This window comes from Octopus sinensis, linkage group LG3, assembly GCF_006345805.1.
Source record: "Octopus sinensis linkage group LG3, ASM634580v1, whole genome shotgun sequence".
Classification (NCBI taxonomy): domain Eukaryota; kingdom Metazoa; phylum Mollusca; class Cephalopoda; order Octopoda; family Octopodidae; genus Octopus; species Octopus sinensis.
Window position 1 is genome coordinate 132,035,839 of NC_042999.1, and position 16,513 is coordinate 132,052,351.

At 37.0% G+C, this 16,513-nt stretch overlaps 1 protein-coding gene across 1 annotated transcript in view; it reads left to right on the forward strand.

Annotated features, from left to right (window-relative positions):
- Positions 1 to 16,513, forward strand: part of LOC115209096 (wings apart-like protein homolog) — a 201,977-nt gene that overhangs the window by 143,843 nt on the left and 41,621 nt on the right. The window contains exons 6-8 of the mRNA XM_036501343.1: positions 1,437 to 1,548; positions 11,965 to 12,192; positions 15,721 to 15,835. Of these exons, the coding sequence (XP_036357236.1) occupies positions 1,437 to 1,548; positions 11,965 to 12,192; positions 15,721 to 15,835 (455 nt within the window). The remainder of the gene's footprint in view (positions 1 to 1,436; positions 1,549 to 11,964; positions 12,193 to 15,720; positions 15,836 to 16,513) is intronic.

Consider the following 16,513-nt stretch of genomic DNA (forward strand, 5'->3'; position numbering starts at 1 on the left):
TTTCACCACAACTTTTTCTCACTCTTACTTCCTGTATTTCAAAGGGCCGGCCTTGTCACTCTCTGTGTCACGCTGAATATCCCCGAGAACTACGTTAAGGGTACACGTGTCTGTGGAGTGCTCAGCCACTTACACGTTAATTTCACGAGCAGGCTGTTCCGTTGATCGGATCAACCGGAACCCTCGTCGTCGTAACCGACGGAGTGCTTCCATCATTACTTTTGTGCAATCAGATATTTTAATCCCCATAGCAATAAATGCAGACTTGTCTGAGTAGTTGAGAGCTCCACTTAGAAAGTAATTGGTTTTGGGTTCAGTTCATCTCCTTAATAAAATCTCTAGCAAGTGTCTTTTACTATATTCTACTGTAGCAACAGGTTGACAAATGTCACGTGAACACATTTGATATGTAAAAACTGTGTGTGCATGTGCATGCAAACATGTGTATGTACATGTTTGTCTCTCCTACTAGCTTGTCTTTGTGTTGATTTATTTACTTCCCCAATGAGGTCAGTTAAACTTTTCAATGCAATGCCCCAGCATGACCTTAGTCCAGTGGCTGAAGCCAGTTACAGAGTATATCAGATATATGTGAGGTATCTAAGATTTAGGATATCACATTGGGTGGGTATCAATGATAATTACTAACTAGATATCAGAAGTATCTGGAATACAAGTATATCAGGGGTAATACAATGTTGTGTACCAGGAATATTGTGTAGGGATCAAGGATTTTAACCCTTCAACATTTAAACTGGCCATATCCGACTCAAGTATTTTACATGTTTTATATTCAAACTGGCCAGATTCAGTCCCTCTTACCTTCCCAACAATGTCATTCTAAAAATAAACAATATTGTTAAAATCTCATAGCTATGAGATAATGCATAATCAATTATACTGAAGAGATGATATGGTGGAAGCTACTGAGGGGTAGATGTAGTGGAAACTGTACTGAAGGAGAGGTCTGATGGAAACTACTGGTGCAAGCTATTGAAGGGATGATATAGTGGAAAACAGCGAGGGGTAGTTGTAGTGGAAACTGTATTGAAGGGATGATGTAGTGGAAAATAGCAAGAGGTAGATGTAATGAAAATTACTGAGTGGGAAGAGGTATGGTGGAAGATACTGAGGGAGAGATCTGGTACTGACTATAGTAAAAGGGTAACTACAAAAAGCAGAAGCAGAGTATTTTTAAACCTTCTCTCGGCATTAGTTTTTTGGGTTTTTTTCAAATAGACAACCAGAATTTGTTCAACTATTTCCACTCACTACTTACATTTACCCTCTAATATTATCAAAATATCGCCGATATTCAATTTTATTGATTTCCAGAAGAAATGCTTCTAATTCATGCCTTTGATCTCAGATGTTGTTCTGTAATTTATTATTATATTGCATATTCTATATTTTGTTTTATATTTCTTTTATTACAGCGCATTTGGAATTGCTTCCAAATGTACTATGCCTGCATTTCGGATGCATTTACGAGCCCATGGATGTATCACTAAAATATTCACTGCTTTGCACGATGCCTCTTCCAATCCTGTAAGTGTAAATATATATATATATACATATATTGTTTTTTTCATATATCTGAGCGGGAGTGGAGGGGGGAAAAGAAAGTTTTCTTCAAAAAATCTTCACTTTTAACTTCAATGTATTGCAGCTCAGTTAAGAACTTCACCATTTTTAATTCATTTTTGCAAAAATGGTTATTCTGGTAATCTCTTTCTTTTCAGAATTAATCAAGTTTTTTTTTCCTTCTTATTGGTACATGGCTACACAAGAATCACATGAAAATTCATGAGGCATTCTGCATTTAATATATATATATAATTATTTAATAAACACAATATATGTTTTTATGTGCTACTATTAGTTTCATATGTTGAGAACATGCCAAACATTGTTTTATAACATGTCTGGTATCCCAGCACAATCATCAGGCACTGCCCTCATGGCATAACAAACTAAAAAGAGGGTGAGAGAAAAGCGAGAATGAATTTGCCATAGAAAGCCTAGTGCAGAGGTATATAGTGTAATGTTCCATAATGGTAAGATCAACAAAAAAAGTGCTCCATCTGGTGAGAGATAAATATTATTTTATAAACACAGTATGTTTTTTTTTTGTACTACTATTAGCTTTCTGCTTGGCTTTCTACTGCAAATTCATTCTCACTTTTTTTTTTCCCTAACCCCATTTTTAGCTTGTTGTGCCATGTGGGCAGTATCAGATGATTGTGCTGGGACATCAGACATGTTATAAAGCAATGTTTGGTATGTTCTCAGCCTATGAAACTAATAGTAACACATAGAAATATATATTGTATTTATCAAATAATATTTATCTCCCAGTTGGAGTCCTTTTTTTGTTGATCTTACCATCACAGAACAGTACACTATACGTGTGTGTGTATATATATATATATCATCATCATCATACTTCCAATTTCCATGGGTTAGACAGTTTGACAGGAGCCGATAAATGGAGAGCTGTCCAGGCTCCAATTGTCTGTTTTGGCACAGTTTCTATGGTTGGATGCCTTTCCTAATGCCAATTCCTTTACAGAGTGTACTGGATGTTTTTTAAGTGGTACCAGCACCAGTGATTTCTACATAGCACCAGTACACATGGTCTTAACATGATGTGTGTGTGTGTGTGTGTATGTGCAGGTATGTTGATGCAAACAGGAAAAATAGAACTCGAAATATGAGTATATCATAAGAGGCAACTAAAAATATTGGCATCAGGAAGGGCATCTGGCCATAAAACACAGCATTAAAAAGGTCCTGTCCAACTCATGCCAACCTGTAAAAGTGGACATAAAAAAAAAGATGGCAATACAATATTAGAATCAACAAATTACTTAATAGTTTTACTGACTTATATTTCATCTTAGCATGCCATTGATTCTTTAGTGAATGGTGATGCCAGAATTCTTCAAATATTAACAATCCTTAAACATATATGCATGCATGCATGTGTTTACTCTTGTGTGTTATTTGTATCTTCTGCAATAGGTGTTCATAGTACAATTGGATGCTCTACCAAAGCAGTTCTTCAAGGGAGCACTTTATTATGCTATGTTGACACAGAATGCTCTAAATTTTTCAGTAACAGCTATACACCTAACTTGTACACATATGAAATACTCTATATGTATATGCATGAAGGTGTGTGGCTTAGTGGTTAGGGGTTTTTGCCTTATGAATATAAGTTTGTGTGTTCAATTCCTGCTGAAATGTGTCCTTAAGCACGACACTTTATTTCACATTGCTCCTGTCCACTCAGCTGGTAAAAATGAGTACTACCTATATTTCAAAAAGCCAGCCTTGTCACACTGTGTCACACTGAATCTCCCTGAGAACTATGTTATGGGTACACATGTCTGTGGAGTGCTCAGCCACTTGCATATTAATTTCCCAAGTAGGCAGTTCCATTGATTGGATCAACTGGAACCCTCAGAGTGCCGGTGCCATATGCGCATGTGCACATGTGTGTTTGTGTGTGCGTGTTGTGGACTGCTCTTTTGTAAATGACAGATAAGGAAGCTTCAGCACAGATTTGTTTATAGCGATCAATTTTTTGTGCTGTATCTTAAGTTCACTCCCTCCATCAGATCGACATTTCCCTGTACAGAGGTGCACTGTGTGGCGTATGTTAGGTATCAAAGTGATCGTACTACAACGTGAAATGAAGTATTTTCCTCAAGAACACAACAAACTGCCCAGTCTGGGAATTGAAACCACAATCTTAGAATCATGTGTTCAACACACACACGCATACCACATGCGATGTGTAGAAAGCATCATCAATTTTTAATATGTATAAATAATGAAATGTATGTCTTTCCATTGTATCTCTTTGTGTGAATCTGCATGGTGTATAATTATTCTAACATCAACATTGGATGTATGAAATAATTTGTTGAATTAGGAATGTTGGTTTACACCCATCAAATCTGACAGAGAGATTGATCAGAGATGGAAGGGGAGAACAGATAATTGAAATAACACCCTGAGATTTTTGCCTGCTTCCAAGCCAGATGTGTTATCAATTGATCTACCAGCCAATGAGGGCTGCTGTACACACTTGTTATTGCTGCTGCTGCTGTTGTTGTTGTTGTTTTGCCACAGTTCAGTGCTGATTGAGCAGACCTATGATCAAAGGCATTCCAGCCATAACCATCCCATCTTCCTGTGTACAGAGAAATCTGTACTATATTATCTAATGTGGTATTTGTCTAAAATAGCAGGATGAGTAAGATTTCAGAGAAATTTGGCTGCTATTTCAGCAGGTTGGCACTCCATTAGTTATGACAATGAAGGTTCTAGTTGATCCAATCAACAGAGCAGTCTGCTCAGGAAATTAATACACAAGTGGCTGAGCGCTCCACAAACACATGTACCCTTAATGTAGTTCTCAGGGAGATTCCGCATGACACAGAATGTGATAAGGCTGGCCCTTTGAATTACAGGTACTACTCATTTTTACCAGCTGAGTGGACTGGAGCAACATGAAAGAAAGTGTCTTGCTTAAGGACACTACACGCTACCAAGAATCAAACTCAGGACCTTATGATTGTGAGTCGAATATCCTAGCCACAGAGCCACATGCCCTCACCCAGCAGGTCAAGCTACTGTATATTTAGCTTGTTTGTTGGCTAGTCTTCTGTGCAGTTGTTGCTTGAGTTGCTAAAAAGAGCACCCAACTTTTTCTCAAATTACACTCTTTCCATCAGAAAGCATGTATGGATAGATGTAGCTGTTGGACAGTGTAACTGATGGCCTAAAGAATAATAATAATAATATGGTCCAAGCTGTAATGATTTTGATTATAAGTCTACTACTGGATCATGCCTGATCTGGTTGCTAAGTAACAGCAACATGTTATTCTTGTATTCCACTTTTCCTTTCTCCTGTAATTGTTTTAGCTCAAATGTGCTATAGCATAAAATCATAGTAGGTACTGGGATAGCCACCAGATGAAAAGAACAACTGTTTGTACCCTGTCACCAAGAGATCAGTCTGCTTCACTTTAAGGTGTTACTACTTGATGTAAATAAGTAAACCCTTATAGATAACAGCACTGCTGTGTTCCATTCTCCCACCTCACCCCCACTATGGATTTTTTTTTTTTTTTTTTTTTTAAACATTTCAATTCCAGCAATGCCCATAGTATTTATTGAACAGTGCTCTTGGATTTGAAACAAGAAGAAAAGCAGGATTCATTGGCCTGGTGTATAAGACAATATAGTAGGTTGTTACTGACTGATATTGTCACCATTTATCTGACAATAATACATGGATTCATCTAGTGCAGTGATTCTGAACCAGAGTCCATATGATCCCTAGTGGGAGCAGTATAAGATTTGAGCGGAGGAGGGGTCTGTGGAAGCAAAATAGTAAGTTGGGGATTCACAGTAGTATATTAAGGGTCCATAAATAAATTTTGCTCTAGATGTATTTATGACATGAAACAGCAAGATTTCTTTCTCTAAAGTCTTACATAGTTCAACTTACGCAAGTTAATGTGTGAAAAACAAAATAGGAATTTTAAACGAAGTATCTCTAAAACCTAACCCTAACCCTAAAACTAATTTTTAAGCATCAAATGGCTATGGGATGGGGACACCAGAGTAAGATAGTAATCAAAGGGGTCCATAGGTGAGAAATGATTGAGAACCACTGATCTACTGCTATGTGTATTAGAAGGTAAAATGCTATCTATAGTTACATTTAGATCTGTACATATTATGTGTACACATCATACAGAGCTGTACATAGTGTGATATGGTTGTACATGTATACTTCCTCTTTGGATTGTAGTATGTTGAGTGATACATGTTTATACTATATACACTTATGTGTTGAGCTGTTCATATATGTTCACCTTATATGTAGTAGAGCATTGTGTCCTACCTCTGTGTTTATATTGTATATATAGTGATTGTTCAGTACTGTATGTTTGTTTATACTTTAGAATTGGTGTAACGAAGGCACATGGCTCAATGGTTAGCGTATTGGGTTCACAATCATGGAGTAGTAAGATCAATTCTCTGGACTGGGCTGTTGTATTGTGTTCTTGAGCAAGACACTTTATTTCACATTGCTGCAGTTCACTCAGCTGTAGAAATGAGTTGTGACGTCACAGGTGCCAAGCTGTATCGGCCTTTGCTTTTCTTGTGGATAATATCAGCAGCATGGAGAGGAGAGGCTGGTATGCATGGGTGACTGCTGGTCTTCCATAAATGACTTTGCCTGAGGCTAACTTTCTAGGTGCAATCCCATGGTCATTCATGACCGAAGGGGCTCTTTACCTAGAGTTGGTGCTGTAAGCATTTTATCAGTTGCTTGATCCTACAGCTTAGCTGTCCCCACAAACTGAGAATATTGTTGAAATTATTGCTACCACACTAAAATGTTATTCAAGGTAGCTACAACACAGAAGTGTTCATAACTACACCTGACAATATTGATAAAGACTGCTACTAACATTATTTATCCATCCATCCATCTTCTCTACCTACTATTCCTGGAAGGGTCACAGGTGGTAGAGTAGAGATGTTAGTCATCTCTTCCATAAAATACTATCAGAAGTAACTGCCATTAGATTTTCTAGCTGGATGCTCAAGCATGACCATGGATATTATCCAGCCATCTCATTGTTAGTCTACTCCTAGGTCTCCTGCCAGTCAACTCAGCTAGAAGAATCCTCTCTTACATTTGTTTTTTTTACCCTGTGAGGTTCTAATCACATGTCCCCAGCATCAAAGCTGTGACCTCTCAATGAATTGAAGTAGTGTCTCAACCTGAAGAGACTCTCTGATCTTTGAGCTACTTGTCCCTGTCAAGTAACATTACTCCAGAGATCCTTCAGAGCAAACCTCATTTCTGCCACTTGTATTTGTGACCATGCTCTTTTGGTCATAACCCAATATTCATCATCAGCGCCACCATCTTTGTTTAATGTCTGTCTTCCATGAGTTGGCATGAGTTGAACAGTTCAACAAGAGCTGGCCAAGCAGAAGACTACACCAGACTTCTGTGTCCATTTTGGCATGGTTTTTATGGCCGAATGCCCTTCCTAACACCGACCACTCCACAGAGTGGACTGAGTGCTTTTTACATGACATGAGGACAGGCAAGGTCAGTTTTGGCGTGGTTTTTACAGACAGCTTTGACCAAAGCTACATTTGATAAGACATTATGGTTATATTTGGCAGTATTAATCATAGTTATAGCTGACAGTATTGATCATAATTACAACAGTCTAGGTGCTCATAATAACTAACATTAGTGCTTATAGCTACATCTGACACAAGCTCTCAAAGATACATGTGAAACTAGCAGGTTGTTATAGTTACAACTAGCCATATTGATCATATTCTTATACAAGAGAAACTCTCAAAGCAACATCTTATGGTAAAGTAAAGTTACCTTCTTGAGTCATACCAACTCATAGGGCTGATTTCATGGCATATATATTCCCTACTTGAATAGGACACTAGTCCATTGCAGGATTACTCATTTTTGCCAGCTGATTGGATTGGAGAGTCATAAAATGAAGTGTTTTGCTCAAGAACACAACATGTTGCCTAATCCTGGAATTAAAACCACAATCTTATGATCATGAGTTCAACACCCTAACCACTGAGTTGCATGTCCCCACTGGGAGGTATCGTAATTCTAGCTAAGAATATTGATCATAACTAAAACTGATTGTAATTAACCCTTTCGTTACCGTATTTATTTTGAGATGCTCTGTGTTTCTTTCAGTTACTTTAAATATAACAAAGAATTTAGTAAAATAACTTAGTTATCATTCAGCTAGTGTTAGGAACATAAATTGTGACTAAGGTTTAGTGGAAGATTTTAATTCAAAACTTATGAAAACAAGACATGTGTACTCAAAGCCAGAGCCAGTTTCAGCGAGGTTGGTAACAAAAGGGTTAATCATAGCTATCAGTGACAGGTGAGATCATTGTTAGATCTGACAAGTTGTAGATGCTATTGATAGGATTGATCCTAGCTGCATCTGGGGAAAGTGACTGGTTATATCAGACAGACAGTATTATAGGTGTAACTTGATTCCATTGATTTTTAGTTACAACTGACAGGAGTGTTCATAGATAGTGTTCATATCTCAGTTACATTTGACAGTGTTGATTATCACTGTATTTGATCATGGTTACTGCTGACAGAAGTTGATAAAGAAGTGAAAGAATGTTATAACATGATAATATTGGAAGTAGTGAATAAGTGTAGTTAAGAAAATTAGCCTCTTCAGTCTAGTAAGATAGTTTTGGGTAGAATTATATAAAGAACCTAAAATTAATTGACAGGTAATGGATCAGGTAAATATTTCGTTTTAGAGAAGGTGTCACGTAAAAGCACCCAGTTGGTGCCACATAAAAGCATCTATGCAGTGCTATGTAAAGGCACTCATTTAGTGCCGTGTAAAAGTACCCATTTGGTGCCACATAAAAGCACCTGTTCAGTACCATGTAAAAGCACCCATGTGGCTCCACATAAAAGTGCCCATTCAGTGCTACATAAAAGCGCCCTTGCAGCATCACAACAAAGCATCTGTGCAATGTCACAAAAGCATCCAGCACATTCTCTATAGTGGTTGGCATTAGGAAGGGCATCCAGCCACAGAAACCTTGCCAAATCAGATTGGCATCTGGTGCATCCCCCCAGCTTGCCAGCTCTGGTCACACCATCCAACCCATGCCTGCATGGACAACGGACAGTAGATGATGATGATGATGAAATTAACCCCTTAGCATTTAAACCAACCATATCCAGCCCAAATATTCTACTTGTTTTATGTTCAATTCAACCAGATGTTATCTCTCACACCTGTCATTTTAAAAACAAACAATCGTATCATCAAAATGTCAAATCTATGAGATGATGCATGATTAACTGAAAATAATGTGAGTCAATAAGCATTACAGCAATGCATTAGACTGAGTAATCTGAATGCTAAAGGGTTAAACTGGCCATATCAGGTCCAAATATTCTGCATGTTTTATGTTCAAACCAGCCAGATTTAACCCCTCACACCCACCATACTATGTCTTCTAAAACTATGCAATCACATTACTTAACTCTCAACACTACAAGATAATGCATACTTAACCCTTTAGCAGTCAGATTTCTTTATCGGATATAATGTTTAATTATTCACAATGTTTAGAATTAATCCTGTATTCAAAGGTTTCAATGATGTGACAATATATATTTGGAATGACATTGTAGGGTGAATGTGAGAGGCCAGTTCTAGCCAAATCAATTGGAATAAATAAGGAATACATTTAACAGAGTAATCAGAATGCTAAAGAGTTATACTATCAGAACTGGTGAATTGATAGAAATGCTTTCTGAATCAACTAAGATGGAGATTTAATCATTGGATTGTAGTAGTGTATGGTCTTTTAACATTGTTTTATAGTTGTTGCTAGTATCGTTTAACCCTACCTCAGCCTTGACAAAGCAGGCCTCAGAGATCAAAGATATTAACAGCTCTTGACTAACCTGCCTGTCATATTCAGACATAGTCAGTCAAGGACTACATTATCCAATGTGTCTTTGCTTGTTATTAAAACAGTAGGGCTGTCATGAGTGAACTCTGGCCCCACAGGACTCTCTGAATGGCATGCCTAATCAAAAATTGCCTGTTTTTTGTAGTGTGGCTTTACTTATGATGAGGCATGTCTCATGCAGCCCACTTTTCAAGAAAAGGTGCCCATGCTTCCAGTAGGGAGTGATTTGGGGTATATGTGGCTGCTAGCAGATCAAATTACCATACCTTCAAATAAGTATCATTTCTTTTATCTTGATTCTTACTCTATTTTGACAAAGGGCTCACCTGAAATGTTAGTCTACTGCTTTTCTTTTTTTTCCCCCCAGTTTACTATTTCTTGTGCACAACTTTTGCGTTTACACTTTATCCATTATTTTTCAAGTGTTTGTCTACCTGTTGGAAACTCACGTTACCCATTTGTCTGTCTTTTATTCCTCTTATCCCATTTATGTTGGGTTTTTTACATACTATACAGGGATTTTTATTTTTATTTTATCTATTTATAATGTAACCATTGGTGGTTACAGGTGATGTCTATATAAAAGATGTACAAATTGTTTTTTAAAGTCCTGTTCTCATTGAGCTGCTGCTGTTGCAGTATTTTGCTAACATAGAGCACCAGTTGACGACATTGATAATGTTTCTTGCAGCCAGAACCAAATCATATTATGCTGAATTTTAAAGTGAATCTATTTTGGAACTCATTGTTATTCATATTGTATTCTGATTCCCACACTCCATCTAACATTTTGTATTATCAAACATGCAGGACTATTTTATAGTGTCCAGACATGTTAGAAGTATTTCATTAGCAACTGAAGTATTTTCTTAGCAACTGGAATATTTTCTTATAACCACAGGCATGTGAGAGTATCTTCTAATGTCTAAACATAATTGGGAGTATTTTTCTAAATGTGCTGGCATGTTAGAATGTGTTCTAATGAACTTACATATTAGAGTGTATTATGATGCTCAGACAGAGTCTAGTTTTTAGTGACTAGCTATGCTGGATTTGTTTATACTGACATCATCATCATCATTTAACATCCATTTTCCATGCTGGCATGAGTAAGGCAGTTTGACTGGAGCTGGTAAACTAGAGAGCTGCACCAGGCTCCAGTCTGTTTTAGCTTGGTTTCTACAACTGGATGCCCTTCCTAATACCAACTACTCTACAAAGTGTACTGGATGCCTTTTACGTGTCACCAGCTTGGGTGCCTTTTATGTGTCACCAACACAGGTGCCTTTTATGTGTAACCAGTACCAGCTACAACCACCATTTCAATTAGCATGACATATCTTCTCAAGCACAGCAAATTGTCAGAAGTCTCAATCACTTGTCATCACCTTCATGAGACTCAACATCCAGAGATCATATTTTTCCACCTCATCCCATGTCTTCCTCAGTCTTACAAGTTTATTAATAGTGTACTGTGCAAGGTACTGTAAAATAGGGCTGCTCAGTAAACAAGTCTGGTGGCCCACAGGAATTTGAAGTTCCTACTTGTAAATTTGTACAGATTATAAGAGGTTCCACTCCATCAGTGTCTGGAGCATTAATATTGTACCTGCATTACCTTCAGGTCTGTGGATTGGCAGAACAGTTATATACCTTGTGGTAGTTATTCTTATTGCTCTTTATGTTCTAAGTTCAAATCATGTTGAGATCAACTTCATCTTTCATTCTTTCAGAGTTGATAAAAATAATACTGGGTTTGAGTTAATTCGTTACTCTTTCCTCCAAAATTCTGGCTTTGTGCCAATGGTAGAAATCAGTATTATGTTAAGAGTACTGGATTAATAGAATCAGTTGGTAGAGTGTAAGGCTTACGGCATTTAGTTATGATTTTTAAATTGAGTTCAAACCTTGCCACGATTGACTTTGCCTTTCATCTTTCTAGGGTTGATGAAATAAGTACCAGTTAATTACTTTTATTGATATAATTGCTTATTTTCTCTCTCTCTCTCTCTCTCTCTCTCTCTCTCTCTCTCTCTCACTCTCTCTCTCTCTCTCTCTCTCTCTCTCTCTCTCTCTCAAATGTGTTATCTTGTGTCTGCATTAGAAATCAATAAATCAATATTGATATTCTTTTCACACAAGGCTTGAAATTTGGGGGGAGGGCACAAGTTGATTAGATCAACTTCAGTATGCAACTGGTACTTAATTTTTTGACCCCAAAAGGATGAAAGGCAAAGTCGACCTCAGCAGAATTTGAACTCAGAACGTAAAGACAGACAAAATACTGCTAAGCATTTCGCCCTGTACACTAATATTTCTGCCAGAAATCAATATTGATATTACTTGTCCTAAAGAGGATTGTTTTGTATGTGTTTGTTGTTTTTTTAGTCTTGTTTTTGTTTTCTTTTAGAGTTTAGCATTGAGCACAGCAACCCTAATGTTTATGTTAATGCGTGACCGACTCAGCTACGATGTTGGCCAGGACACACTTAGTCTTATTGTGCAGTTACTGGAAATGGAGAGTGACAGTGATTTAGACAACACTGAATATGTCCGGATGAAAGATAAAGTGATGGAATTGTACAAAGAATGTCATAAAATAGGAATGGCCAAACAAATTGATCTCGAGTCTATATCAGTAAGTATTTCCACTTCCAAATTCTTTTCTTTTATGTTTTGTTTCTCAAGGTAATACTTACTCAGTTTAGCTCTTCTGTTACCATATTTCTGTCAACATATGCTGCCTTTGTTTCATTTAATTTTTAAAATAATGAAGAATTTAGTGAAATAACTTTTTCATTCATAAGCTGTGGTCTGGAACAAATTAACATAAAATTTTGGTGGAAGATTATAATTTAGACCATGTTAAAACTGTAACTTTATGTCATAGAACTTCGAGTGGTCTCAGGCAAGTTGGTATCAAAAGGGTTAATTCTTTTACTGCAGAAATCAGATATGACCACTGAAAATTTCATTACCCTTAACTGCAGAAAGAAGTTTATATACCAATCTTTTTTGAGGAATATCACGTCTGAAAACACTCTCTTTCTCGAGAGAGGTAGTGAGAGTGTAACTTGCAAAAAAATTTTTGATTCTATTTTCTTCGTAGATATTCAACATCATTACTGAAGTAACCATGAAATTTAATTTCACAGTTAAGGGGTTAAGTAAGTGAAGTTTGAGCATTGATTAGAACATTATGAAGGGTTAACTAATTGAAGCTGTAGGATTTTCTTTCCACCTCTTCCAGATGTATATGCCTTTTGCCTTTTAAAGTTTGGTACTTATTCTATTGGTTTATTTTGTCAAACCACTAAGCCATGGAAATGTTGACGAACCATAAACAGACTAACTCCAGTTGTCAAACAGACACAAAGACACACATAGACATATTTACATACATGCGTGTGTGTGTATATATATATACACACACACATATATATGTATGTATGTATATATATATATATATATGTATGTATGTATGTATGTATGTATGTATGTATGTATGTATATATATATATATTATACGGCAGTCTTCCACATTTTCTGTCAACCAAATTCACTCACAAGGCATTGGTCAGCCTGGGATTATAGCAAATGATAATTACCCGAGGTGCCATGCAGTGAGATTGAACCTGAAATCACATGGTTGCAAAGCAAGCTTCTTAACCACATACCCGTACCCATGGTTACTGAATTTGTTAAAAATTTCTATATTGCCAGTGTTCAGTTATATAGTATGACAGGATCGCTGTATCAGTTCATCATTTAATGTCAATATCCTCTTATGTGAGAGGTGAAAGGCTAATTGCTACTGTGATATAATGAATATGATTCACCATCATCGACTAATGGGATTATATTAGTAGATGACAGTGCTCTCAACCCCCACTCCACCCACGGCAGTTAATTGCTGAGTCATTGTATTAATGCACGCACTGATCTATTAGTACTCACTAATTTCGAACCAACTTTGTAAGTCTCTACGCGGCTGCTTGACCTATTAGAAATAGAAGTTATTCATTGAAATCACTTACTATCATCTTTAAAAGACATAAAAAGAAAAAAAAACATAGGAGAGGGTGGTCATGGATGGACCAATTTTGATCATAAGCTTGCTCTGTTAGAGTTAAATTGCTGCTGAACAACAACTTTCAGGTTGTAAAATGCATCTTCAGTTCATGTCGAGTTTTGTAATTTTGCGTATTTCATAAGCACCAGTATAGGAACAAGGATCAAATAGCTGAAAGCTACGAATTTCTTTTTTGCCATAACAGAAGCACAACCAATGGCAGAATGTATAAGAAGGGGTAACAACATCAACTGTGATCCTGTAGCAGTGGAATCAATTGTGCCTCCATTTATTTTAATTGCAATATATATTTTTTTTTTTAAATGGACGAGTCCACATAAAACTTATAAACGCCATGTGATTGATTGGCTGCCTTTAATTATTTAACAAATATACAGCATTTGTTATATTAATTAGGAGTTTAATACACGGCAGTTCATTCTTACAGATTATTTTTAGTTAAGTTTAATTGGTGGTTTTTTTTAGCTTTTGTGTTGTACTTGTTTCTGTCATTGAATTGTGGCCATGCTGGGACACTTTTTTTTTTTTTTTTTTTTTTTTTTTCCTATTTCATATCTGGTACTTATTTTGTCAATATCTTTTGCTGAACTGCTAAGTTACAAATCAACACCAGTTGTCAAATAGTGAGAATTTGGGTGATAAATACACACATACACACATATATATGACAGGCTTCTTTTAGTTTCTGTCTACCAAATTCACCCACAAGACATTGTTCAGCCTAGGGCTATAGTAGAAGTAGAAAACACTTGCCCAAGATGTTGTGCAGTGGGACTGAACCCAAGACAATATGGTTGCAAAGTGATAGTCTTAACCACACAGCCAAGCTTGCACCTATTTATCTCTTATCTCTTGCTTGTTTCAGTCATTGGGCTATGGCCAAGCTGGAGCACTGCCTTGAAGTGTTTAGTCAAACAAATTGACCTTAGTTGTTATTTTTTAAGCCTAGTACTAATTTTTTAATAAACAAACCAACACCAGTTGTCAAGTCATGGTAGGAGACAACACAGACACCCACACACATATATATGTGTGACAGGTTTTTTCAGTTTCTATCTATCTATGTTGAAAAAATTATCAATAGTTGAAGAAACTGTATAAATATGTGTGGCTATAGGCTCAGGCATGGCAATGTGGTATGAAGCTTGCTTCTTAACCACATGATTCTGGGTTCAATCCCAGTGTGACACCTTGGGAAAGTGTCTTCTACTATAACCCCAGGCCAACCAAGCTTTGAAAGAAGCCCATTGTATATATATATATATATTAATATTTAGCAAAAGTAACAGAGTGACTCAAGGTCCAAGAGTTTCACGTGCTGACACTTACCAAACCCATGTGTGTGTGTGTGTGTTTGTCCCCATAACTTAGCATTTCAGCAAAAGAGGCCAATAGAATAAGTATCAGTCTTTAAAAAAAAAGCACTGGGGTCAATTCCTTCAACTAAAAATTCTTTGAGGTAATGCCCCAGCATGGCCACAGTCTAATGACTGAAACAAGTAAGAGAAAGGATAAAAGAAAAGATCAGTTACTGTGTAGGTACAATAGGTTTGATCGTATGTCTTCAGGGATACCAGAGGACCCATCTATAGATACAGTTACATATCAACCCCATGTGGTAGTAGATTGAAAGTGGTACCACTGCAAATTTGAACACCATGCATGTTCTTGTTGTCATTGTTTAGCTCAACATCTACTCTGATCTAGTAGACATTCCAGCTATGACTATCTCATCTATTTAGGAGTTTGCAGGACTACATTATCTATCTATTGAGACTTTTTTTTTTTGAAAAGACAATGAGGGTGTAGTCTTAAGTGGAATGTGGCTACTGTTTCTAACATGTCAAGTTAGAGATTATCTCCTTGGCTCATGGTATCTTCGCCTGGGCATTTATCTGCTTGCTTATTATACAGTATTTGTTTAATCATTATCCAATATTATTTCTCTACCATATCTTGGTTATAATTAAAAATTTCTTTTCTGTGTCCCCCTAATGTCACTAAGTGGACTAGTCTGTCCTACCATGACTATACAGAGATTCATTTTGATAATGGAATCACCTTTACTTTCAGACGGGTAATTTGGCAATGGAATCATTGTTGACTATAGCTGCATCTCGTAATGCATCAGATGTCTTCAAGAATGAGCTACGATCCCTTGGAGCTCTCGACCATATTGTTAATGCTGGTAAGTTATGTTAACACTGTATTGTTTATGGTGGTAGGGTTTCTAATCTCTCTATCACCCTCTCTTTCTCTCACTCTCTCTTTTGTTCTCTCTGTCTTTTTTCTCTTTCTCTCACTTTCTCTTTCTCTTCTATTGTTCTCTTTTGCCTCCCACATTCTTTCATTATCATTATCATCATCATCATCTGTTGTCCGTGCTAACATGGGTTGAATGGTTTGACCAGGGCTGGTAAGCTGAGGTGCTGCGCCAGACTCTGGTCCGATTTGGCATGGTTTCTACAGCTGGATGCCCTTCCTAACACCAACCACTCTGAGAGTGTTTTTACATTCCACTGGCACAAGTGCCAGTTGCATAATACCTTTATCTGCATAATACCTTTATCTGCCATGACTACAATTTCTTCTCAAGCACAGCATATTGCCAAAGGTCTCAGTCAGTTGTCATTGCCTCCGTGAAGCCCAATGCTCAAAAAATGCTTCTTACATGCCACCAGCACAGCTGCTAGTTACATGACACCAGCATTGGCTACATTGCCTCTGTTAGGCCCAACTCTCTCACCCTCCACTTCCATTCATCTTCCTATCTCTCTCTCTCTCTCTCTCTCTCATCCCTGTTATTATCATCATTATCACCCACCATTCTGTTAAATTTTGTCAATGATTACAAATGTCTATAATA